This window comes from Coenobita brevimanus, chromosome 47, assembly GCF_032717465.1.
Source record: "Coenobita brevimanus isolate Jiangsu-jjx chromosome 47, ASM3271746v2, whole genome shotgun sequence".
Lineage (NCBI taxonomy): Eukaryota > Metazoa > Arthropoda > Malacostraca > Decapoda > Coenobitidae > Coenobita > Coenobita brevimanus.
The window spans coordinates 26585979-26613247 of NC_137000.1; the positions used below are offsets into that span (position 1 = coordinate 26585979).

The following is a 27269-nucleotide window of genomic DNA, read 5'->3' on the forward strand; positions in this document are numbered from 1 at the left end:
GATGATGATGATGATGAGGAGGAGGAGAGAAAGTGTGAGATGAGATGGAAAGCAAAAATAATGAACAATGAGAGAGAGAGAGAGAGAGAGAGAGCATGAAAATATTAAAAAAGAATGGAAGGTGAGAATGGAGAAAATCATAATGCAAAAATGTAGGGAGGGGGACAGGATGAAAAAAATAAAAAGAAATGAGAAGAAAAAAAGGAAATTAAAAAAAAAAGTAAAAAAATGCGGTAATGAACGGGAGGACAGAGAACCGATGAGAAAAACACGGAAATAATGAGATTAATAAAAATGAAGGAGAAAAAAGTGAAATAGAGAAAAAAATGGAGAAAATGAACTCTCTCTCTCTCTCTCTCTCTCTCTCTCTCTCTCTCTCTCTCTCTCTCTCTCTCTCTCTCTCTCGTCCAGTGTAGTAGGAATAAATAATGGTAGTGAAGGGGTAGATTTACGACGCGAGGCTGTAGGAAGGAATTACAGAGGAAGGAAAAATGTGAGGAGATAAGTAGCGAGGCTGATGTCAAAGCTGGGAGTAAACGAGGTTGTGAGAGAGAGAGAGAGAGAGAGAGAGAGAGAGAGGATGAAAATAGGGTGCACCTGGTTAGAGAAGCTGATAATTTTCTCTTTTTTATTATGAAACTCAAATACTAACAGCCTTTGAATTTCTCGGCACGCTTTTTGGGTGGATTTTTATTTGGATGTTCTGTATGAAAAAGTGGCACAGGTCAGTGACGGTGAAATATTTGCTGTGCATTTCCCCAGCGTGGTATTGTTTCTTCAAATGATGTGGAGTTTTGTTTCACTCTCGTCGTCGTCGTTCTAACTCAAGAAGAAGGGGATCTAAATTATTTCTTTGTTCATAAATCTCTTGCTGTATGTTTTGAGAGAGAGGGGATGGTGTAAATATTAGAGAAGTCTATAATTCCTGTCTAAAATCCCGCCCTCTCCCCGTCTCCCCAGCATCAAAGGTATGAGACTATTTGCAGAACACCTGTTGGTTCGTGAGTAGGCTATGTTAAATTCTTTTGGCAAGACAGAGAGAGGTGGTTGCCTGCCCCCAGGTTCCCACCCTATTTACTGTAGTGCCTAGTCGTTTTCCACAGCCCCAGCAACACGCCGGTGATAGCCTACACTCTCCTCCCTAGACGCAGCATTCTTCGTATTAATAATTGTGTATTTCTGGTGTTTAATGGTTGCATTAAAACAACTAGTTAAAATTCAGAACAAAGCTGTTAGAATTATCAACAACCCTGCCATTACAAATAAACTACTTCCCCTGCAAGTAAGAAAGAATGTTGCCTCCCTTGCATTATTTTACAGATATTTTTTTGGCAAATGCTCAGACGAAGTTGCGTCCATGGTGTCACCTCTCTATGCCTTCCCTCGTGCTACTCAGGCATCTGGTAGCGCTCATGACTGGAATGTCACTCAGCCATATTGCAGAACTTCTGCCTATCAGAATTCTTTCATTCCCCGAACTGCATCTCTCTGGAACTCGCTTCCCCAGAGTTGTTTCCGTCCAAATTTTAACCCACAGCTGTTCAAGTTTAACTGTTACAGATATTTTATGAACAGAGGACACCAGTAATCTGGTGTATGGATTATTTTTTTTTTAATCATTTGTTTTTCTTTCCTCCGTTCTGTTATATATAAAAAAAATCCATTATCTATTTGATGAGGCAGAGTGGAAGAATATACTTTTTATTATCACTGAGACGAATTATACACATTGAAACACTGGTAAAACACTCTCCCTCGCCGGTGTTTTTGGTAGCACATAACACAGTCCTACACCCTATGACCTTATGGCGGTGATAAAGACAACCCCCCAACGAGACTCCCTCACTTTCCCAACCTCATTCTTAGCCAGCCAGCCCTTTAGTCCTTACAGTGGTGATGAGACAGGGCCCCTGCTAGATCCCCCACCCTCCCCCATCATCTCACCAACTTTACCTTCATTCCCTCTCACCCCCTCACTTCATTTCACTTCATCTCACCTCACCTCACCTCTCCCCCTCAACTTACTTCACATCCTCCCCTCCTCTCTAACCTCTCCCCACCTCACCTTACCTCATCCTCTCTAACTTCAGCTCACCGCACCTCACCGTCTAACGTAAATCTACCTCATATCATCGCACCTCACCTTGTCTCACTTTACTTCACCCCTCCCTCTCATCCTATCTCCCCACCTCTCCACCCCACCCTACCCCACCCCACCCCATTCACTTCACCCCACCCAGCCTCTCCCCTGGCCTGACCGTACGGCTGTTGTGGGCTGGGTTCATCAGTCTTCAGCGGCGGGCGGCCTGATTGACGCACAGGTTACGGGGTTTAATCTGGCCAGGGGGTGCGCGCAGACAGGTAGGCAGGCAGACAGGTAGATAGTTAGGCAGGTTGGTAGGGAGGTAGGTAGGCAGGTAGGCAAATAGGCAGGTAGAACGAGCATGTAAGCATGCACACATGTACCTAAACACACACACACACACACACACACACACACACACACACACACACACACACACACACACACACACACACACACACACACACACACACACACACACACACACACACACACACACACACACACACACACACACACACACACACACACACACACACACACACACACACACACACACACACACACACACACACACACACACACACACACACACACACACACACACACACCTGTACGGAGGACATTGTGAGTCGAGTTAAATAATTCACATTTTTATTTACAACGTCAACAAACAACCCATATATAAACCGTCATCCCATAACATTAACATGTACAGAAATTACACGCATAACTTTTCAACAGTTATTAAAGTATGGTTTTTATATATTTTTGTATATATTTGGATATGTGGAGTATATATGAATATGCTTATACTGTGGTTAAAAATATATGGAAATTACGTATATACAGCGCATACCTTCAGTAACATGCTAGTGGTTCTGCAGTTGTGTATATTCAAAGCGGGTGTTGACGGCAAAAGAATTACAGCATCTTGTTCAGTGATAACGATAATGGTTATGATGTTATTAAGATTTACACACACTATTGATTTGTATAGAAAATTGCCCATTACAAAGAGTGATGCATAATATATGCATGGATATTAGAAGAACCAGAAATTGGAAAAAAAAAAATATTGTTCCGGGTATACCTTTTTTTTTTTTTTTTTTTTTTTTTTCTGGAAATCCACATTCCTTTTTCCTCAATGGACACAGCATATAAATGATAGTATATTCCTTTTGAATAATGATTCCAGTTATTTACATAATTTACGAGAGGGTTACTGGAGAATCTTTATACTTTGTGTTCTGTCTTCTTCTTTTCATATTTTTCACTCCAATCATTGCCCCCTCCTACAGTCCTGGATATGTCGTAAGCCTATACGTGAAGTTTTTTCAGAGATAACAAAAACAGACGTTGACGGTGAGCTTACACGTGGTGGCGCCGTATACCCTGGGTGGTGCAACTTCGACGTCCACCCGGGAGCCAGACCTCACCGTGGGATGGACTCTGATCCAACCCTGGTGAGGCGCTGCCTACCACAAGGGGACGTCGGATTCCCAAAATACCGTGCTCTTCCTGTAGGACAGCCTCACAGAAGCAGCTGCTTACCTATGGTCGACGGGCCTGCTCGGCCAAACAGACCGAGGTTAAGCAACAATAACAATAACAGTAACAGCAGCAACAACAGATAACCAATGCTTATCAGTATAATAACAGCAACAGTAATAACGAGAAATGTAATTGCATCATTGCTTATGTCGTAAAAGACTAGAAAATTGCATTCTCTAAATATAACGCACAGGAAATTCAGTATAATAATGTTCATATTTTCCCTTCGAATCCGATGACTTTTTTCCTCTTTGCTCCCTCCAGGCGATTTTATTCATCTTCAAAACGCCTTCTCGTATGGAAGAGGTTGATAAATGGTGTATCTAGTCCTGCAGTTCGAAAATTCTACCCTGATATGAAAAAAAATAAAAATCGTGTGTAGCAGCAAAAATAATATAAGAATAAAATATTGGGGACGAAGTTGTGATTTAGCGCCACTAATATGGTTTAAAAATAGTATCATTGTTCCTGCCATATACACGACAACAGCGTATAATAAGAAATTTAGTTAAGGCATGGGAGGGGGATAAAATTTTGAAGGAGGGAAGTGGAGGTAGGGAAGAAAAGAGGACATGGAGGAAAGAAGGACGGGAGGAAAGGAGAATAAGAACGTATAGAATGAAAGAGCCAGAGATATAGACGGAGGAACGAAGGAAGAAAAGAGAACGTACTAATCCAAAGGAGGGGAAGAACGTGAGGGTGTGTGTTATTGAAGAAGGAAAAAGAAGCAAGGAAAGAGAGAAGAAAGGATATAGGATGTGTAGCTCATTAGAAGATACGAGAAGACGAGAGGTTGTATTATCCTTCCATATAATGTAGAATAAGGAAAAACAACAGGAAGTAAATAAGGCCTCATAGCACTTTGTAATGGAAAATGACTAAGAACTAGACTGCACTTTATAATGTAAAGGAAAATGACTGCAAATGAGACTGTACTCTGTAATGGAAAATAACTAGAAATTCCTGGAAGTATTTATAACGTGTACTTTCGTTTCCTAAAAAGAATCATTAGAAAGACTATTTCCTAACCACGTCAACATTCTCATTTTCTTCATGCAGTTTTCAGACGATTTTACTCAGGTGGGGAGACATTTTTCGAATTGCAGGGGCGCACTCCGAAGAATAAGAAAAAAGTCATCTGAATCTAAAGGTAAAACTCTTGGAAGTTTTTTATTAATAAGGTTAAGAATAAGCCTTAGAGATGGCTGTTAGGAGGGAAATAGGCAAGTGATACGTGAGTGTAATAGATAGATAGATAGATAGATAGAGAGAGAGAGAGAGAGAGAGAGAGAGAGAGTAGTTGTGTCTTTGGTCTAAACTCATGTACACTGACTTCCCCTGCATCTTTACACTCACGCTTGCAGACGCACATCTATACACACACATGATTTAGTTTGCATACTTGAAGTGTGGAGGGTTTACAAGTGTAGTTGGCACAAATGTTAGTTTCTCTCTCTCTCTCTCTCTCTCTCTCTCTCTCTCTCTCTCTCTCTCTCTCTCTCTCTCTCTCTCTCTCTCTCTCACACACACACACACACACACACACACACACACACAGCTACAAAAATGAAATGGTGAAAGTAAAGAAAGACTTAGAAACAAGAGTTGAAGAAAAGAGCATTAAAGAGGAAGTGAAGAAAATAATCCAAAACAATCCAAAATTGGTCAAAGATTCAGCAGACATCAGCAAATCTATAGTAATCACTGGTATCGAGGAGGAAGAAATAAAAAACAAGATTTCGAGAGACAAAAAGGAGATGACAAATGTAATGAACATATTGCAGGAAGTGTCACAGGAAATCTATAGTAAAGACATAGAGGAACACAAAAGGCTAAGGAAATATGAGAGAAATAAATCAAGGCCCCTGATGGTAACATTCCAGAGTGTAAACACTGTGGAGGAAGTACTGAAAAATGTAAACAAACTTATGGAAAAAGAGTACTTCAAAAATGTATGGATAAAAAGATGCCTAACTCAAGAGGAACTTGGATTACTAAAAGAGAAGAGGGAGGAGGCAAGAACAAAGAATGAGGGAAGATCAGAGGAAGAGAAGAACACATTTTTTTACAAAGTAATTGGATTGCAGGTTCGAAAGTGGTACATAAACAGGAGGGAATAAACAGGAGAAAGGTAGCAGATCCAAGTCATGACAAGTATGTAAACAAGATGATTCAGTTGATGTACTCCAATGTAGATGGAATGGTATCTAAATTACTAGAGATGAATGATTATATCAAAGGAAAGGAACCACATATTGTTTGCCTAATGGAAACAAAGTTAACACCAAGGATATCAAACAATACACTAAACCTAGACGAATACTCTCTTGATCTTGTACAATATATGGAGAAGAGATAGGAACGTAAAATAAATGAGGAGGAATTATAATATTAACAAAGAAAAATCTGCAAGTCAAGGAAATAGAACTAGATGTACCCTCACAGGTAGAACTGATGGCAGTAGAGGTCAGTACCTCTGAAGGGAAAGTAATTGTGGCAAATTTATACATGCATCGAGATCAAACATTTGGGAAAAAGGCGAATATGAAGACCTGGCAGAGAACACAATTCAAAGTTTAAGAGCATTACCACATAGAATGGAGGAGAAATCTGAAAGAATTATACTAACGGGAGATTTCAGTAGAAATTTAAATAGGAATACTCTAGATACAGAAAGCCAGGAAAGCTGTTAGGACCAAAATCTCCTGCACCATGTGCTGCAGTTTTTCTCTAACACAACATGTAAAAGAAAGCACCAGAAAAAGAGGACTTGACATACCATCAGTACTAGATCTTATATTTACTAGGCAAGAAAATACAGTATACTGACAGTATAATGTATCACCCTCCATTAGGCAAAAGTGACCACGCAGTATTAAATTACAACTTCAGGATTGCATATGACATTGTTAATAGTAATGAAAGTTACAAAAAGAGCCTTAACTACAATAAGGGCAACTATCATGACCTAAAGAAATATTTCTTAGAAATAGATTATGAAAAAGAGCTTAGTGGACAAGATTTAAATGTTATATGTAGAAAATTCTGTGAACTTTATGAAATAGGAGTCCAGAAGTACATCCCACAGGACAAAGAAGCAGAAAAGAAAATAAAGAAGTGGTTTAATACAGAATGAGAAAAATCAAATGAAAAAAGAGATTTGTTGTGGAACAGATACAGAAGACACAATAGTGAAAGGGCATATAACAACTATAAACAGGCAAGAAACGATTATACAAGAATAATGAAGGACGCCCAAAAACAGTTTGAGGAGGACATCGTAAATAAAAGTAGTGATCAACCGAAGCTATTTTACAGCTACAGCCGAAGCAAAACCAAAGTAAAAGATAAAATACAATCCATTACAGATGAGGGGATCACCTACACACAAGGGAAGGATATTTGTGAAACACTAAATATGAATTTCCCATCAGTTTTTACAGAAGAAAATAATTTTGAGAGGGATTATGTGGAACATGCATCCCCACACATACTACCAGATATACAAATATCAGAAAAAGAAATACAGGAGCAGTTAAGTAAATTAGACAAAGGAAAACCAAATGGTCCTGATGAAATTTCATGTTGGGTGCTACATGAATGTGCAAAGAAGTTAAGTAAACCATTATCTTTAATATTCAAGGAATCCTTGAGTCAAGGTAAACTACCTGATATTTGGAAGAAAGCAAACATTGTTCCCTTTTTCAAGAAAGGGAATAGACAAAATCCACTCAACTACCGACCAGTATCACTGACCAGTGTTGTAAGCTAGGTATTAGAAAAGTTGATGAGAAAGTTTGGGTAAATCATTAGATGAACACAATATGATAACAGAAAGACAGTTTGATTTCAGAAAGGGAAAATCATGTGTTACTAATCTATTGAGCTACAATGACAGAGTAACAGAAACATTACAGAACAGAGATGGATGGGTGGACAGTATCTATTTAGATTTCAAGAAAGCATTTGACAGAGTACCGCACCAAAGACTTTTATGGAAACTGTACCATCAAGGAGGAATCCGAGGCAAACTGTATTGTTGGATGCAAAATATTCTCAGAAAAAAAAAATAGGAGAGAGAGAGAGAGAAATGAGAACAGTACTATAAGGGAAATTACTTATCATGGAGGGAAGTGACTAGCGGAGTTCCACAGGCTCAGAGCTGGCACCAGTTATGTTTTTAATGTATATAAATGATACAGACAGGAACACTGGAAATGAAAGCTATCTAAATATGTTTGCTGATGATGCAAAAATACAAAGGAGAATTACTAAAACAGACTTTCGTAAAGAGCTACAAGAAGAGTTAAATAAACTTCATGAATGGAGCAGTACATGGCAAATGGAATTCAGTGTGGACAAGTGTCATGTAATCAAGTTTGGTAAAAGTGGAAAAAGACCTGATTGGGATTATAAGTTAGGAAATAGATTCCAACACGCATCAGAAAGATAGGACCTAGGTGTAATTATCAATAACAGACTATCTCCGGCTGACCACATCAGTGAGAAGGTACGGAACATGTATACACTGCTTGCAAATATGAGAATAGCATTCACATACATAAATGAAGACATGCTAAGAAAGATAATAATATCATTCATTAGACCAACCCTGGAGTATGCGTCAGTAGTCAGAAGTCCTCATCCAAAAAAACACATATATAAGATTGAAAAAATTGAAAGGGCCGCTACAAGATGGGTACCAAGCTTAAGGGATCTAAGCTACGAAGAAAGACTAGAAAAACTGAATCTGCCTACACTACAGGAGAGAAAGAAAAGAGGTGACATGATTATGCTTTATAAATGCAGACCAGGGAAGGAGAAAATATACATATATGATTACATAACCTGTTGGGATGCATCAGCAAGAGAACACTGCAAAAAAACTGCATAAAAAGAGAGGCGCTAAAGACGTAAGGAAATTCAGTTTCCCAAATAGGGCAATTGATCAGTGGAATCCACTACCGAATGAAATAGTGTGTGCCAAAACAATTCATAAATTTAAGGACATGTACGATAAAAATGGTTTAAGACACGGGACAGTACGAGCTTGACTCATTCCTGTAAAGATACAATTAGGTGGCTCAATCGGTAGAGAGGTGGCTCAATCGGTAGAGAGGTGGCCTGCAGTCCTAACGGACCCAGGTTCGAATCCCGGCTGGGGTAGGGAACAGTTTAAGGATTTGAATTTCATTAAATCAGGCTTTACTGATCTACCAGAAGAACCGCCGACATGTCGTAAAAATACCCCTGCTAATACCAATACACCAGTCCTGTATGAGACAGCCCTAGCATGTATTCAATATGGACGGTGGGTGTTAGCGCCGAAGTGGTGACATGTAGAGGTGTATGGTATGTAGGAGGACTGCTGGGCCTTGATAGCAGGCTGTGAAGCCTATGCCCAGAGTCGGACACATAAAAAAAAAAAAAAATCAAAAGTACGGGTGGTGGTGGTAAGATAGTATTTACAGTAGTCTAACTTGGTCATTGTGTATGCCTGTGATCCCTGCCACCAGCACTACGCTCCTCGACCCTCACACACCACGCAGTTTTCGCGTACACAAAACACTTAATATTAACTCCTCGTACAGCGCGACCCCAAATGCAATGCCTTTAGTAATTATAGCGTGTCCGGTGAATTCGTGTGTGTGTGTGTGTGTGTGTGTGTGTGTGTTGGGAAGGTGGTGTGGGTGTGGGTGTGTGACTGCGTGTGGGTGTGTGTGTTGGGAAGGTGGTGTGGGTGTGGGTGTGTGACTGCGTGTGTGTATGTGTGTGTGTGTTGGGAAGGTGGTGTGGGTGTGGGTGTGTGACTGCGTGTGTGTGGGTGGGTGGTGGATGTTATTTTTTGGTTGGTGGGTGGATATATAAAAAAGTAAGTTGTTTTTAATAGCTGTGTTCAGTCCATTACAGTAAATGTCGGAGATGACGGTGCAGTAATGTGGTGATGTTATTTCAGGCTGCGGTCATGAAGTTCAGGAAGCTGATTTAAGATCGTGAAAACTGCATCAGACGAAGAACAGAAATAGGATTCAAGTATTTTTGACAAACAGAATTGAATCATGCACTGTAAATTGTTTCCGTCTGTAAATAGAAAGGTATATTCACAGTGTGCCTTTCCCGATTTGCATATGAACTAGAAGCGCAAAGTATAGAACGCATAAAGCTGAATGTTAGGCTTCGGATGGAGAGAAAAGCAAAGGTAATATTAGCTATAGGACCGGACGAAATAGAAGATATGGTCACCGTATTTAAAAGAGATAGGTCACTTTTCCGGAGAACAAATATCAGAGGAGAGGATATTCTGCCGCCGCAGACATGCAGTAAGGATGAATAAAGAAAAACCAGTTGAGGTGGCTTGGGGGGAGATGGTGAGGGGAGTGAGGCTGGAAGGAGACAAGCGATTCAGATGGAAATGTCGTTTGGAGCGAGAACTGAGAGAAGTGTGTTTGCGAGAGGTCATGGCAGAGAGAGAGAGAGAGAGAACAGACGGTGGAGGAGAGTCATAAGAACTAACCTTGACTGGGAATAAGGTAAAGAATAATGAAGGTACCAGTGAAGTAACCCAGAGACAGAGCCAAAGAAACAGGCGAAAGGAAAGCAACATTGATAAGTGAAGTCTTTAAGTGTGCGGGGCTAATAACCATCAGGTGAAAGTGGAGAAAGGTACATGAGGTCCTTATCCAGCAGTTGACCGACACACGATGATGATGATGATGATGATGATGATGATGAATGGCAGCGGTAACAGTAGAGCATATCAATCAGTCACTAAATACGGTCAGTTGTCGTGCTCCCACCCATCCTTCTCTCTACCTTGGCACAGCTGTAACATAATTCACCTGTGTCACAATCTAGGTCAGGTTATTTTCTCCTCATTTGCTACGCAGATGATGGTAAATGATTCCCCCGTAAACTAAAGTTTACCATAGTCGTTTAAAGTGATTAGAAATGCTCAATTTCAGGAGCCTCTCCAAGTTTTTAGAGCGTAAGGTAGCAGGGAATCTTCGTGTGTGTGTGTGTGTGTGTGTGTGTGTGTGTGTGTGTGTGTGTGTGTGTGTGTGTGTGTGTGTGTGTGTGTGTGTGTGTGTGTGTGTGTGTGTGTGTGTGTGTGTGTGTGTGTGTGTGTGTGTGTGTGTGTGTGTGTGTGTGTGTGTGTGTGTGTGTGTGTGTGTGTGTAAAATTAGTGCGGTTTTCAGCCACTTTTCCATAGCATTATGACCTCGTGGATAAATATGAAAGACCATGTAGAGTAATACTGGTTCTGTCCATTTTGTTATGATGGATGTCTTTTGAGGGTTATTAAGTACTTTTTCCTTTACTCTTCGGCTTTTTTCACGTGTTCCTTTACATCCATATTAAACAAGCCATCTGCTTCTAATCTCTTGTGTCAATGTCTTTCTCCGGTCTTACGGCATCTTTTAAATACTTTCCTGAATTCCGTTCTTTGTGTTTTGTGTCATGCGCTTCCTCACCACCGCGCCCTAACCAACCACTAGCCCGGAAATGTCTAATGTTTTATGTTTGCTGTCTCCTGGTCGCCTTATTTATCTGCACAGCCTTCATTAAATTTAGTCTCCGTTAATCCCTTCCTTACCAGAGGGGTCTCTAATCTGAATACAGTAGTCTAGTTAGAGCATGAATAAATAAATGAAAAAAAAGTCATCTTTGTATGTTAATGTTTGTGATTCCATTCAGTCCTACAGTTTCCACATGTGTGTCTGGTTAGTAACGCTGGATAGAGGTGTTGGAGGCTTGCAACGCGGGGTTGGTGTAGCCCCCTGATGGTGGCTGGTGGTGTTGGTAGTTGTCGTGTGGTGGGGAGTTGTGGTAGCCGTATGGTGGGGGGTTGTAGTGGTGGTTGTGGCGCGCTGGTGGAGACATGCGTGCCCTGTCCACCTTGTACTGCGCTAGGATGTGGTTTTGCAGCAACCTCTTCTTTCTGCGTCTGCTGCTGGAAGTGGATGAGAGGAGGTGTTATGCCATTGATGCCGCTAGCCTTACGAGCTAAACACATGAATGGCAAAGCTGCAGGCGACCCCACAATAACGTTCTGATGGTCATTTGCGGAGCGTTGTTGAGAAAAATAATCGACGTTGCAAACCATAGCCAGCAACGAGGTAATATTGGTAAAACATATTTTATTCTCGTGCATCTGCAATAAAAATGACCATCAAAATATCGGGGCCAGCCTACAACTTCGCACTCAAAGCTTGTAAACTGTAATTATAAATTGTCGTATTATAAAAACAGAAACCTTGAAGATGTAGGAAAGCCCCACATTTCTGATAAGTCATTATTAAGGCCATAGTGGAAACAAAGCACGCTTGGCTGCTTCATCCCTTTCTAAATGTGGTTTGCGACGTGGCCTGCCAGCTGACTACATCCTGCTCTTTCAACTGTACCGCAGTTTAATGGCTTTCGGAAAATATGTATATACATACACCCTGGCCCATCAATTTTAAGAATACGACTGATACAGTTTAATGTAAGCATGTGACACACATTGCGCATTTTATTTGTCTAACGATTTTACTTCTTTCGGATTTTGTCGCGTGATTTTTAGTTACGATGCACGCCCGATTGTTATATTGACAGTAACATTAATTTTGTACGGTCTCATTTTCATATCACCACCACCACCACCATCACGACCACCACCATTTTTTACATGTAATTTTCGTCAGCTTTTCTCATTTTATTCAGCTGCCTTTACCACCACCACCATTGTCTCCGCCAGCATCACCAATACCACCACAGACACCACCATTACCATCACCAACACCACCACTAGATCTTTTGCCATCAGGCCCTCCAGTCCCCTCCTAGCACCACCTCCATTAATATCATCATATTCATCAGGGAAATTTATCGCCATTTCACCTTCACCTTCACCCACCTAACACCATTATTCCTGTCATCATCCCTAATTGACGGACTTTTCTTATCACCAGCTTCTTCACTACCATCAGTACTCCAGTATTACTGACACAAATATTGCTGTCACCACTGTACATCACTCATCATCATCTTCATAACCATTTACCACAATCACCACTCATCACCATCACCAATCATCATCACATCATCACTCATCACGACCTCTAACCACCACCACCACCACCACCACCACTCATCACCATCATTACTCATCACCATCACCACTCATCACCATCACCACTCCCATGCTCATTGCCCTCTTGCACGGCGTCACCCCCAGCCACAAACTTTTTTTTTTTTTTTTTTTTTTTTTGGTATAACCTACCTCATAAAATCTTCCTCTTCCGCTCAGTTTCCGAGTGAGGTGGTGTGTGTGTGTGTGTGTGTGTGTGTGTAAGGTCGCCATGGTGTGCTAAGTAGGGTGTGTTAAGAGTGGTGGAGTGTATGTGGGAGTTGGGTATTAAAGCTAGATATTGAGTACTGGTCTCTCTCTCTCTCTCTCTCTCTCTCTCTCTCTCTCTCTCTCTCTCTCTCTCTTTCTCTCTCAGCCATTGTACACAATCTAATGGTCTGTAAAAGCAAATGAAATCTTTTAATCCATGTAATGTAAGGTTGGGTAAGGCGGTGGTCTCTGTCTCTCTCTGTCTCTGTCTGTCTGTCTGTCTGTCTGTCTGTCTGTCTGTCTGTCGGTCTCTCTCTCTCTCTCTCTCTCTCTCTCTCTCTCCCCCTGTGTGTGTGTGTGTGTGTGTGTGTGTGTGTGTGTGTGTGTGTGTGTGTGTGCGTGCGCGCGCGCTAGGTAAACAGAAGTTTCTCAGAGCAGCAAGATTTCAGTTCGTGCGCACGCATGTATATGTATGTGTGTGCGTATGTTTATGATTGTTTGTATTTGTATACGAGTACGTGTATGCATCTGTGTGTATCAGTGTTTATGTGCTAATATATATATATATATATATATATATATATATATATATATATATATATATATATATATATATATATGTATGTATGTATGTATGTATATCGTATGTGCGTATCTGTAGGTATGTATGTGTGGATGGGTGTGTGTAGCGGATCATCCTTACCTAATCACACTATGGAGTCCTTTATCCCTGCTCCCTTTGTACCGTTCACTCTCCTCCCTTACCTTCCTCACTATATCTTTACCTCACTCCCTCTCCACCTAACGCCCTTTTTTTTACCTCGCTCTTCCTCACTTACATTCTTTTCCTTACTAATTTTCTTTACTTCACTGCTTCACCTCACCTATATTCTTTATCTCACCTACAGTTAGCTTGACTACTTACATGCTTTACCTCACTTACATTCCTAACCTCATTCTTTACATCATTTATTTTGTCTTTCTTTGCCTCATTCTTAACTTTACTTCGCTCACTGTTTTCCTCGCTTTTTTTTTTTTTTTTTTTTTTATCGATCAATCGTTTTACCTCACTCACTTTCCTTAACGCATTTTCTTTACCTCTGTCTTCCTTGTTCATTCTTTCCCTCACTTACTCTGTCACACTCACAACCTGTACCTGTCTCACTCTACCTCACGCACATCCTCCTCCTTCACTCATTCTATAGCTCATTTTCTCCTCCTCCCATGTGGGGCAAGTACGCAAGTTTCCTCCTGAAGGAGGAAACTTGTGTACTTGTCCCATATGGGAGAGTTCCTTGTCTCAGTGGAATGAACGGAGCTAGGGCCTGATTGACTGCTGCCTACCTAAAAAGCGCCAGACAAGGCTGCCACACCACCCCTAAACATCCACACTGTGCACTGTGCAGTCCCCTTGTGTCTGCAGGACACCCCGTAAACTTAACATACCCACACATAGCGTAGCGTCACGTCATTATACGTTTTTCGATTAACTCAATACAAATAAGGAAATAGACAGTAACCACAGATTAGGATCTGCACAGATAGCCCTGAGTTAACGGTCACTCCTCTTTCGACCTGTGATGGGCTGTGGATCACTGAGGGTCCCTGTTAGCCAAGTGACCACCATTGGGATTTTTTTTAATGTACCAGGGGTCTGATCAGCTGATCAGGTCAAGTGCGGGTAAGGGAATGGGTCTCTTATGATGTGGGAGAGGTAAACCAGCTCTGCTGTCGGGCCCTACTGCTGATGTCACTGATTGCACTGCGCAGTTGACCCTCGTGCGGTATGGTGCGGTGAGGATCTGTCCCTTCACTCCTTGGGGCTAAGATGTGAATGAATGTGTTTGAGTGGATGAGTAAATTGGGAGTGTGTTGTCCTGTCTCGGCTACCTCCCTTTCCTTTGGGGAAGCAGCCTAGGTATATAGATAGATAGATACGCCAGGGGTCACTGCTTCAGGAAGAAACTTGTGTACTTATCCTAGATGGGAGAGTTCCTTGTCTCAGTGGATTGAACGGAGCTAGGGCCTGATTGACTGGTGCCTACCTAAAAAGCACCAGGCAAGGCTGCCGCACCACCCCTAAACATCCACTCTGTGCACTGTACATCCACACTGTGCACTGTGCAGTCCCCTTTTGTCTATAAGACACCCCGTCTTATATATTTTTCAATTTCCCCAATGCAAAGAAAGTAATATAAGCACAGATTAGGATCTGCACAGATAATGATGATAACTTACAGTACGAAAATCTACGCTGCAAAAAATCTTACCAAACAAAGCAAAAGAACACTGGAGATCCACATTGCTAATACGAGCAAATCAAATCCTAAAGAATTTTACGGTTACAATAGAAAGAAAAAGGTTATGACTACATCAATAGGCCTTCTAGAAATGAACAATGGAAAACACACAGAGAATGAGGTCGAAATGGCAAACCTTCTTAGCGATTACTTTGCATCTGTTTCTACAATTGAAAACGCCACCAGAAATCTACTGTTACCCACAAACCAAGCAAATAGCACAGTCCTTAGTAACTGTGCTACCCATAATAACGATATTCTTTCAGCCATAAATAGTATGAACATAAACAAAACCCCTGTCCCCGATAAAATATCACCGAGAATTCTCAAAGAAGCAAAAAATGTGTTACTCCTGCCACTCTATCTTATTCAATAAATCGTTAAGTACTGGTAAAGTTCCATGTGAATGGAAACTAGCAAATGTAACACCAATTTTCAAGAATGGAAATAAGTCGCACCCAGGAAATTACAGGCCAATCAGCTTAACATCAATAGTGTTCAAGTTAATGGAAAAAATTATAAGGGATGAAATAGTTAATTATCTAGAAGAAAATAATATAATTAAAGACTCGCAGCATGGATTCAGACATCGTCGTTCATGCTTAACTAACTTACTGGCCTTCTTCCATGATGTTTACAAATCAAACGATGACTCAAGAGCAGTAGATATAATTTACCTCGACTTTCAGAAAGCATTTGACACTGTCCCTCACAAGCTTCTCATGAACAAAATAGAAGCACATGGAATAAAAGGAAATACGCTGAAATGGTTACAAGACTGGCTTTCAGACCGAAAACAGCAATTTGTGATAAACGGAAAGGAATCCAAATGGTGTAATGTGAGCAGCGGCGTTCCCCAAGGCGCAGTACTTGGACCAATACTTTTTATTATCTATATAAACGATATTGATGAGGGTCTAAATTGTAAAGTATCCAAATTTGCAGATGATACTAAAATTACCAGTAAAGTAACTTCAAAATTACAATGGCTAAAGTTCATACTTTAGCAAACTGGGCAGAAAAATGGCAAAATGAAATTCAACACAGAAAAATGTAAAGTACTTCATATTGGAAGTAACAAAGTCCATGCCAATTACAAAATGGACAACATCCAGTTATCAAGTACAGACAATGAAAAGGATCTTGGTGTGATAATATCAAATGACTTAAAACCAAGTAAGCAGTGCACCGAGGCGATTAAAATTGCAAACAAGCTGGTGGGTTTTATTGGAAGAACTTTCGAGTTTCAATTGGAGAAATGATACCTGCCTTGTACAACTCGCTAGTGCGCCCCCATCTTGCAGTTCTGGTCTCAGTACTACAGAGAGGACATTGAAAAATTAGAGAAAATTCAGCGAAGAATCACAAAAATGATACCACGACTTAGAAACAAACCATATGAGGAACGCCTGAAGAACTTAAATTATTTAGCCTAACGAAGTGCAGGTTAAGAAGGGACCTTATTGAAGTTTTCAAAATCATGAAGGGATATGACAACTCAGACATGAATAAATATTTTGATATTGATTTGTCGAGTTAAACCAGAAGTAATGGCTGCAAAATTATGGGAAAGCATTTCCAATCCCATGAAGCAAAATACTTCTGCTTTAACAGAGCTTTAAATATCTGGAACAGATTACCCACAGATACCGTGAACAGTATCTGAATTGAGACATTCAATTGAGACAAGTATTTGCACGAGAATCCTCAGCTGACTCTTTTTCTGTCCAAATAACTTGCTTTTATAGCTACTTGTAAGTTCATTCCCCTTTTGTCTACAAGACTCCCCGTAAACAACGTACCCGTACATAGTGTCGTGTCATGTCATCATACATTTTTCAATTTATTCAATGCAAATAAAGTAATATAAGCACAGATTATGATCCGCACAGATAGCCCTGAGTTAACGGTCACTACTCTTACTTCCGACCTGTAATGGGCTGTGGATCACTGAGGGTCCCTGTTAGCCAAGTGACCACCATCGGGATTTTTTTAATGTACCAGGGGTCACTGCTTCAGGATGAAACTTGTGTACTTGTCCCACATGGGAGAGTTCTTTGTCTCAGTGGAGTGAACGGAACTAGGGCCTGATTGACTGCTGCCTACCATACAAGCACCAGGCAAGGCTGCCACACCACCCCTAAACATCCACACTGTGCAGTCCCTTTGTGTCCACAGGACACCCCGTAAACTTAGCATAGCGTCACATCATGTCATTATACATTTTTCGATTTACTCAATGCAAATGAGGTAACATACAGTAAGCACAGGCACCACCCCTAAACATCCACTCTGTGCATTGTACATCCACACTGTGCACTGTGCAGTCCCCTTTTATCTAAGACACCCGTCTTATATATTTTTCAATCTCACCAATGCAAAGAAAGCAATATAAGCACAGATTAGGATCTGCACAGATTGCCCTGAGTTAACGGTCAATACTTTTATTTTCGACCTGTGATGGGCTGTGGATCACTGAGGGTCCCTGTTAGTCAAGTGACCACCATTGGGATTTTTTTTTTTTTTTTATGCACCAGGGGTCACTGCATCAGGAGGAAACTTGTGTACTTGTCCCACATGGGAGAGTTCCTTGTCTCAGTGAAGGGAACGGAGCTAGGGCCTGATTGACTGCTGCCTACCTTAAAAGCGATGGGCAAGGCTGCCGCACCACCCCTAAACATCCACACTGTGCAGTGTGTAGTTTCTACGTTATGTCCACAGTCTTTCCATTAACTAATGTACCGGTTTATAATGTCATGCCGTAACTACTTGTTTATGTGATTACTTTCTCTTTCAGGTTACTCAGTCGGGTAGCTTATAGACAAAGTATTATAGAATGTGACTTTTCTTTTCTAGTATTTCCTATGAAATTTCCACGTCAGTTTTTCCATGCTGCATGGTGGTTTTTCTCACTTTTTCCTGGAGGGTTTGGGGTAGGGGGAGCCTTCTTGCTTTACTATCCTTATCCGTCAGCATGTAGAGTTGGATCTTGTAGTCATAGTTTTCTCTGTAACAAGCAGCCTCGATAGAACCATAAGGTCTGTTGCTGTTTGCTTTCCTATGTAATCCTCCTCCTCCTCCACTCATTCTACCTCGCCCATTTCCTCCACGTCCTCCTCCTCCTCCTCCTCCTCCTCGTCCTCACAAAATAATGATGATAAATTACAGTACGATAATCTACGCCGCATATCGAAAAGACTTATTAAACAAAGCAAAATAGCAATGGAGATCCACATTACATATGTGCAAATCAAATCCTAAAGAATTTTACAGTTACATTAGAAAGAAAAAGGTTATGACCACATCAATAGGTCCTCCTTCTAGAAACAAACAATGGCAAACACACTGAAAATTAGGTCGAAATGGCAAACATTCTTAACGATTACTTTATGTCTGTTTTTACAGTAGAAAACACCACCAGAAACCTACTGTTACCCACAAACCAAGCAAATAGCACAGTCCTTAGTAACTATGCTATCCATAATAATGATATCCTTTCAGCCATAAATAGTAATGGACATAAACAAAAACCCCCTGGCCCCGATAAAATATCACCGAGAATTCTCAAAGAAGCAAACATGAGTTACTGCTGCCAATTTCTCTGTCTTATTCAATAAATCATTAAGTACTGGGAAAGTTCCACGCGAATGCAAACTAGCAAATGTAACACCAATTTTCAAAAAAGGAAATGAGTCGCACCCAGGAAATTACAGACCAATCAGCTTAACATCGGTAGTGTGCAAGTTAATGGAAAAATCATAAGAGATAAAATAGTTAATTATCTTAAAGAAAATAATATAATAATTAAAGATTCGCAACATGGATTCAGACATCGCCGTTCATGCTTAACTAACTTACTGGACTTCTTCCATAATGTTTACAAATCATAATGATGACTCAAGAGCAGTAGATATAATTTACCCTTGACTTTCAGAAAGCATTTTGACACTGTCCCTCACAAGCGCTCATGAGAAAAATAGAAGCACATGGAATAAAAAGGAAAGACGCAAACAATGGTTACAAGACTGCCTGGGTCAGACCGAAAACAGCTGTGAGTTGTGATAAACCGGAAAGGAATCCAAATGGCGTAATGTGATCAGTTATGTTCCCCAAGGCTCAGTACTTGGACCGATACTTTTTATTATTTATATAAATGACATTGATGAGGGTTCTAAATTGTAAAGTATCCAAATTTGCAAATGATACTAAAATAACCAGTATAGTCACTTCAAAATTACAGTGGCAGCAGTTACAAAATGCATCTACTACTTTAGCCAGCTGGGCAGAAAAATGGCAAATGAAATTCAACACAGAAAAATGTAAAGTACTTCATATTGGAAGTAACAATGCTATGTAAATTACAAAATGAACAATATTCAGTTATCAAGTACAGACAGAGAAAAGGATCTAAAAGATAATATCAAACGACCTAAAACAAAGCAAGCAGTGTACCGATGCGGTTAAAATGGTACAAACAAGCTAGTGGGTTTTATTGGAAGAACTTGAAAGTTTAAATCGGTAAAAAGTCATACTTGCCTTTGGTGTACAATCTCGGCTAGTGCGCCCCCATCTAGAGTATTGTGTGCAATTCTGGTCTCCGTACCACAGAAAGGACACTGAAAAATTAGAGAAAATTCAAAGCGAAGAATCACAAAAATGATAACAATGACTTAGAAACAAACCATATGAGGAACGCCTTGAAGAACTTAAATTATTTAGTCAACTTGCCAAGCGCAGGTTAAGAGGGGGACCTTTATTGAAGTTTTCTAAAATCATAGAAGGGATAAGCATGACAACTTAGACATGAATAAATATTTTGATATAGGACTGGTCGAGTCAAGCCAGAAGTAATGGGTGCAAAATCATGGGAAAGCTGATTCCAATCCTAATGAAGCAAAATACTTCTTCTTTAACAGAGTTGTAAAATATCTGGAACAGATTACCCTCAGATACCGTGAACAGTATCTCAATTGACACATTCAAAATATATTAGACAAGTATTTCCAAAAATGATAATTCTCAGCTGACCTCTTTTTCTGTCCGAATAACTTGCTTTTTTATAGCTACGGTACATGTGTTCATGCCCCATTAGTCTACAAGACACCCCGTAAACACAAATGTACCCGTACATAGTGTTGCGTCAATGATATTATACATTTTCAATTTATTCGGTGCAAACAAAGCAATATAAGCACAGATTAGGGATCTGCACAGATAACCTTGAGTTAACGGTCACCACTCTTACTTTCGACCTGTGATGGGCTGTGGATCTACTGAGGGTCCCTGGTTAGTCAAGTGACCACCATCGGGATTTTTTTAATGTACCAGGGGTCACTGCTTCAGGATGAAACTTGTGTACTTGTCCCATATGGGAGGGTTCCCTGTCTCAGTGGAGTGAACGGGAGCTAGGGCCTGATTGACTGTTACCTACCTTAAAAGCAAGCCAGGCAAGGCTGCCGCACCACCCCTAAACATCCACACTGTGTGCAGTCTCTCGTGTCTACAGGACACCCCGTAAACATAACATAGCGTCATGTCACATCATTATACGTTTTTCGATTTAACCAAAGAAAATGAGGTAATATACAGCAAACACAGATTAGGATCTGCACAGATAACCTGAGTTAACGGTCACTACTTTTACTTTCTGACCTGTGATGTGGATGTGGATCACTGAGGGTCCCTGTTAGTCAAGTGACCACCATCGGGATTTTTTTAACAGTACCAGTGGTCACTGCTTCAGGATGAAATCTCAGTACTTCCTCCCATATGGGAGAGTTCCTTGTCTCAGTGGAGTGCACTTGAGCTATTGCCTGATTGACTGCTGCCTTACCTAAAAAGCGCCATTAAAGGTTGCCGAACCACCCCTAAACATCAACTCTATGCAATGCACATCCACACTGTGCAATGTCAAGTCCTCTTTTAACTAAGACACCAGTCCTATATACTATTCAATCTCCCCAGTGCAAAGAAAGCAATATAAGCACAGATTAGGATCTGCACAGATAACCCTGAGTTAACGGTCACTACTCTACTTTCGGACCTGTGTTAAAGCTAGGATCACTGAGGGTCCCTGTTAGTCAAGTGACCACCATCGGGATTTCATTGTACCAGGGGTCACTGCTTCAGGATGAAAACTTGTGTACTTGTCCCACATGGGAGAGTTCCTTGTCTCAGTGCGGGAGCAAACGGAGCTAGGGCCTGATTGACTGCTGCCTACCTTAAAAGCGCCAGGCAAGGCTGCTGCACCACCCCTAAACATCCACACTGTGCAGTGTGTAGCTTCCACGTTATGTCCACAGACTTCCCATTAACTCAATGTAACCGGTTTATAATGTCATGCCGTAACTATTATATTATTTGTTTACTTTCTCTTTCAGGTTACTCTATCAGGTAGCTCATAGATAAAGTATTATAGAATGTGACTTTTCCTTTCCAGTATTTCCTATAAAATTTCCATGTCAGTTTTTCCATGCTGCATGGTGGTTTTTATCACTTTTTCCTGGAGGGTTTGGTGGTGGGGGGAACCTTTTTGCTTTACTATCCTTATCCTTCAACATGTAGAGTTAGATCTTGTAGTCATAGTTTTCTCTAACAAGCAGCCTCGAAAGGACCATAAGGTCTATTGCTGTTTGCTTTCCTGTGTAATCCTGTGTAATCCTCCTCCTCCTCCTCCACCTCTTCCTCCTCCTCCTCCTCCTCCTCCTCCTCCTCGTCCTCGTCCTCGTCCTCCTCCTCACAAAATAATGATGATAAATTACAGTATGATAATCTACGCCGCATATCGAAAAGACTTATTAAACAAAGCAAAAGAGCAATGGAGATCCACATTGCTAATACGTGCAAATCAAATCCTAAAGAATTTTACAGTTACATTAGAAAGAAAAAGGTTATGACTACATCAATAGGTCCTCTAGAAACAAACAATGGCAAACACACTGAAAATGAGGTCGAAATGGCAAACATTCTTAACGATTACTTTGCGTCTGTTTTTACAGGTAGAAAACACCAACCAGAAACCTACTGTTACCCACAAACCAAGCAAATAGCAATAGTCCTTAGTAACTATGTTATCCATAATAATGATATCCTTTCAGAAAAAAATAGTACTGACATAAACAAAAACCAACGCCCCGAGAAAAAATCACCGAGAATTCTCAAATAAGCAAAACAAGAGTTAATGCTGCCACTCTCTCTGTCTTATTCAACAAATCATTAAGTACTGGGAAAGTTCCACGCGAGATGAAACTAGCAAATGTAACACCAATTTTCAAAAAAGGGAAATGAGTCACACCCAGGAAATTACAGACCAATCAGCTTTAACATCAGTAGTGTGCAAGTTAATGGAAAAAATCATAAGGAGATAAAATAGTTAATTATCTAGAAGAAAATAATATAATTAAAGACTCGCAACATGGATTCAGACATCGTCGTTCATGCTTTAACTAACTTACTGGAACTTCCTTCCATGATGCTTGCAAATCATACGATGACTCAAGAGCAGTAGATATAATTTACCTTGACTTTCAGAAAGCATTTGACACTGTCCCTCACAAGCGTCTCATGAGAAAAATAGAAGCACATGGAATAAAAAGGGAAAGACTAAAATGGTTAGAGCAAGACTGCCTGTCAGGACCGAAAACAGCGAGTTGTGATAAACGGAAAGGAACTAAAATGGCGTAATGTGATCATGGCTATGTTCCCCTAAGGCCCAGTACTTGGACCGATACTTTTTATTATTTATATAAATGACATTGATGAGGGTCTAAATTGTAAAAGTATCCAAATTTGCAGATGATACCAAAATAACCAGTATAGTCACTTCAAAATTACAGTGGCAGCAGTTACAAAATGACCTTTAATACTTTAGCCAGCTGGGCAGAAAAATGGCAAATGAAATTCAACACAGAAAAATGTAAAGTACTTCTCATATTGGGGCAACAATGTTCCATGCAAATTACAAAATGAACAATATTCAGTTATCAAGTACAGACAGAGAAAAAGGATCTTGGTGTGATAATATCAAATGACCTAAAACAAAGCAAGCAGTGTACCGATGTGGTTAAAATTGCAAACAAGCTAGTTGGGTTTTATTGGAAGAACTTTCAAGTTTAAATCGGTAAAAGTCACACTTTGTCTTGTACAACTCACTAGTGCGCCCCCATCTTGAGTATTGTGTGCAATTCTTGTCTCCATACTACAGAGAGGACATCGAAAAATTAGAGAAAATTCAGCGAAGAATCACAAAAATGATACCACGAAACAAACCATATGAGGAACGCCTTGAAGAACTTAAATTATTTAGCCTAATGAAGCGCACGTTAAGAGGGGACCTTATTGAAGTTTTCACAATCATGAAGGGATATGACAACTTAGACATGAATAAATATTTTGATATAGACCGGTCGAGTCAAACCAGAAGTAATGGGTGCAAAATTATGGGAAAGCGTTTCCAATCCCATGAAGCTAAATACTTCTTCTTTAACAGAGTTGTAAATATCTGGAACAGATTACCCTCAGATACCGTGAACAGTATCTCAATTGAGACATTCAAAAACAAAATAGACAAGCATTTGCACAAGAATCCTCAGCTGACTCTTTTTCTGCCCGAATAATTTATTCAGTGCAAACAAAGCAATATTAGCACAGATTAGGATCTGCACAGGTAACCCTGAGCTAACGGTCACTACTCTTACTTTCGACCTGTGATGGGCTGTGGATCATTGAGGGTCCCTGTTAGTCAAGCGACCACCATCGGGATTTTTTTAATGTACCAGGGGTCACTGCTTCAGGATGAAACTTGTGTACTTGTCCCATATGGGAGAGTTCCCTGTCTCAGTGGAGTGAACGGAGCTAGGGCCTGATTGACTGCTGCCTACTATAAAAGCGCCAGGCAAGGCTGCCGCACCACCCCTAAACATCCACACTGTGCAGTCCCCTCGTGTCTACAGGACACCCCGTAAACTTAACATAGCGTCACGTCACGTCATTATACGTTTTTCGATTTACCCAAAGCAAATGAGGTAATATACAGTAAGCACAGATTAGGATCTGCACAGATAACCCTGAGTTAACGGTCACTACTCTTACTTTCGACCTGTGACGGGCTGTGGATCACTGAGGGTCCCTGTTTGTTAAGTGACCACCATTGTGATTTTTTTAATGTACCAGGGGCCACTGCTTCAGGATGAAACTTGTGTACTTGTCCCACATGGGAGAGTTCCTTGTCTCAGTGGAGTGAACGGAGCTATTGCCTGATTGACTGCTACCTACCTAAATAGCGCCAGGGAAGGTTGCCGCACCACCCCTAAACATCCACTCTGTGCATTGCACATCCACACTGTGCACTGTGCAGTCCACTTTTGTCTAAGACACCCATCTTGTACATTTTTCAATCTCCCCAATGCAAAGAAAGCAATATAAGCACAGATTAGGATCTGCACAGATAACCCTGAGTTAACGGTCACTACTCTTACTTTCGACCTGTGATGGGCTGTGGATCACTGAGGGTCCCTGTTAGTCAAGTGACCACCATCGGGATTTTTTTAATGTACCAGGGGTCACTGCTTCAGGATGAAACTTGTGTACTTGTCCCACATGGGAGAGTTCCTTGTCTCTGTGGAGCAAACGGAGCTAGGGCCTGATTGACTGCTGCCTACCTTAAAAGCGCCAGAGAAGGTTGCCGCACCACCCCTAAACATCCACACTGTGCAGTGTGTAGCTTCCACGTTATGTCCACAGACTTCCCATTAACTCAATGTATCGGTTTATAATGTCATGCTGTAACTATTATTTTATTTGTTTACTTTCTCTTTCAGGTTACTCAGTCGGGTAGCTTATAGATAAAGTAAACAGATCTGTTGCTGTTTGGTTTCCTTTCTACTCCTCGTTCTCTCCCGTCTTCCCTGTCTCCTTTTCTGCATCCTCTATCGCCGCCTTCTTTACCCTGCTTCCTCTCTCCCGTCTCCTCCCACTTCCACCAGACTCTCCATCTCCCTCTCTCTTTCACCCTTGTATTCTCTCTCCCACCAACTCTCTTCCTCCTACATCTGTTGTCATGCTAATTCTCTCACTCCCACCTCCTTCCTTCCATTTTCTCCCCCCTACCCTCACGCCTTCCCTCTTCTTTCCCGTATCCCATCTTTTCCTGTCTCGCATGTCACAGTCCTTCTTCCCCCCTACTGCTTTCTCATCTTGTCCTCCCCTCCCATCTTGTCCCCCCTTCCATCTGCTCCCCCTCCCATCTTCACACCTTTTCATATTCTCCCCTGTCTTTTCTCTTCCAATCTTCCCCTCTCTCCCTCTCCTTCCCTCCCACCCTTTGCCCCTCTCTTCTTCCCTCCCTCCTCCCACTTCCCTCGGCTCACCTGCGTCGCTCCAGCCACGTCATGCAGAGTGTGGCGACGATGATGATGAAGAAGAAAGTGAAGATGCACAGGATCATGAGCCACACCGTCACGTCCAGTCCCTTCATGGCCTCCTTCAACCGCTCCGTCTCGCTGTCTCCCCCATCATCCCCGCCGCCCCCACCCCCGAGCCAGGTGTCCGGGGGCAGGGTGGGGTGCGGGGTGGTCGCGTTAGTCTCCCCGGGCATGGCTTGGGCTTAAGACATCATGGGCGTTGGCTGACTCTCCTTGTTTTACCTGGAGATAGAAAAGACAATTGACGTTACCTGTATGTCTTGTCTTGATCTCAGTCTATGCATAGCTGGGTTGACGTTCTTTTTTCTGATTATTTTTCTACCTCGACGATTTTGTACAGCTTATGAAAAATCTCCCTTCCTGATCTGGTTAATGAAGGGCGGATCTCACCTCTCCATTTCGACCCTCCTGGGCTGAATAAAATCGTCTGGCGTTAGTAAGAACGAAATAAAAGAAGCGTAATCGTCTTGAAGGGTTAAGGCATCGTGGACTGATTATTCTTGTTACATCTGGTGGTGGGAGAGACATGAGTACTGAATGGGTTTTAGTGCTACCATAATGCCATTCAGGGATGTGCGACTGGTCACTTTATCCTTGTGTATCTGGTCTGGGTAGCACAGTTTTGTTCCATAGTACACTGCTTAGGTTTTTTTTTTTTCCGTCAAAATGGAATGGCTTGTCCGTAAGAAAATTGATAAAGGTTCTAGTAATTAGAGGTCAAGTATAGTCAACCCTTAACCCACTCAGTACCTCAGCCGTACAAAACCATCCGTTCATTAGCTGTAGTAATAAAAATACGTCATCGGAGTGAAGGGGATTAACCTTGATAGATATTAGTTGTGTGTGTGTGTGTGTGTGTGTGTGTGAGAGAGAGAGAGAGAGAGAGAGAGAGGTATTGCACGTTCGGCTAAACACGTGTGACGCTTCACTGAATTCCTTTATAAAATATTCGTTGCATTTTTAGAACTGCGTGCCTCGGACTTCTTTACTATTCTTTACGGGTTCGGCACATGCGACAGTGACTTAGAGAGAGAGAGAGAGAGAGAGAGAGAGAGAGAGAAATGTATATATTGTACTAATGATTTTGTGTGTGTGTGTGTGTGTGTGTGTGTGTGTGTGTGTGTGTGTAGGCAGATCCTTGTCTTCTCTTTCCTACCTGTCTATTCCTAAACACGAAATATTAACCTCCTGTAAGCTATATACGTAAATTATCTCAGGATTATATACCACAAGGGAATATTAATGTGCAGGTGCGTGGAAGAGGACCCAAGGATATGTACAGTATTTATGGGATTATGGAAAGAAGCATATGACAGAGGGAACAGAACTGGAAGATGGCAGTTGGTTCGTGAAATAAATATGATATGAAAGAAAAATTGCTGAATGCTGTATAAAGTTAGTATAGCGATATTGAAGCCTTTATCAAGATTAGACTGATGGGTGACTGAAGGCCTCATGTTAAGAACTGGAATGAGACATGGTTCACTAGTGTTTCCATGGCTTTTCAGTATCTGTCTCTCTCTCAATATGTGTATCTGTCTATCTGTCTGTCTGTCTATCTGTCTGTGTCTATCTGCCTATCTGTCTATCTG

The 27269-nt window shown here is 41.1% G+C and overlaps 1 protein-coding gene across 1 annotated transcript; it reads right to left on the bottom strand.

Moving 5' to 3' along the window:
* Positions 1 to 11326: 11326 nt before the first annotated feature.
* Positions 11327 to 25771, bottom strand: LOC145398953 (uncharacterized). The gene is made up of 2 exons (XM_080271687.1): positions 25624 to 25771; positions 11327 to 11588 (listed from the first exon to the last, which is right to left on the bottom strand). Exons 1-2 carry the CDS (start codon positions 25728 to 25730, stop codon positions 11360 to 11362), a joined length of 336 nt encoding a protein of 111 aa, XP_080127813.1. The 5' UTR covers positions 25731 to 25771; the 3' UTR covers positions 11327 to 11359.
* Between the last annotated feature and the right edge of the window lie 1498 nt (positions 25772 to 27269).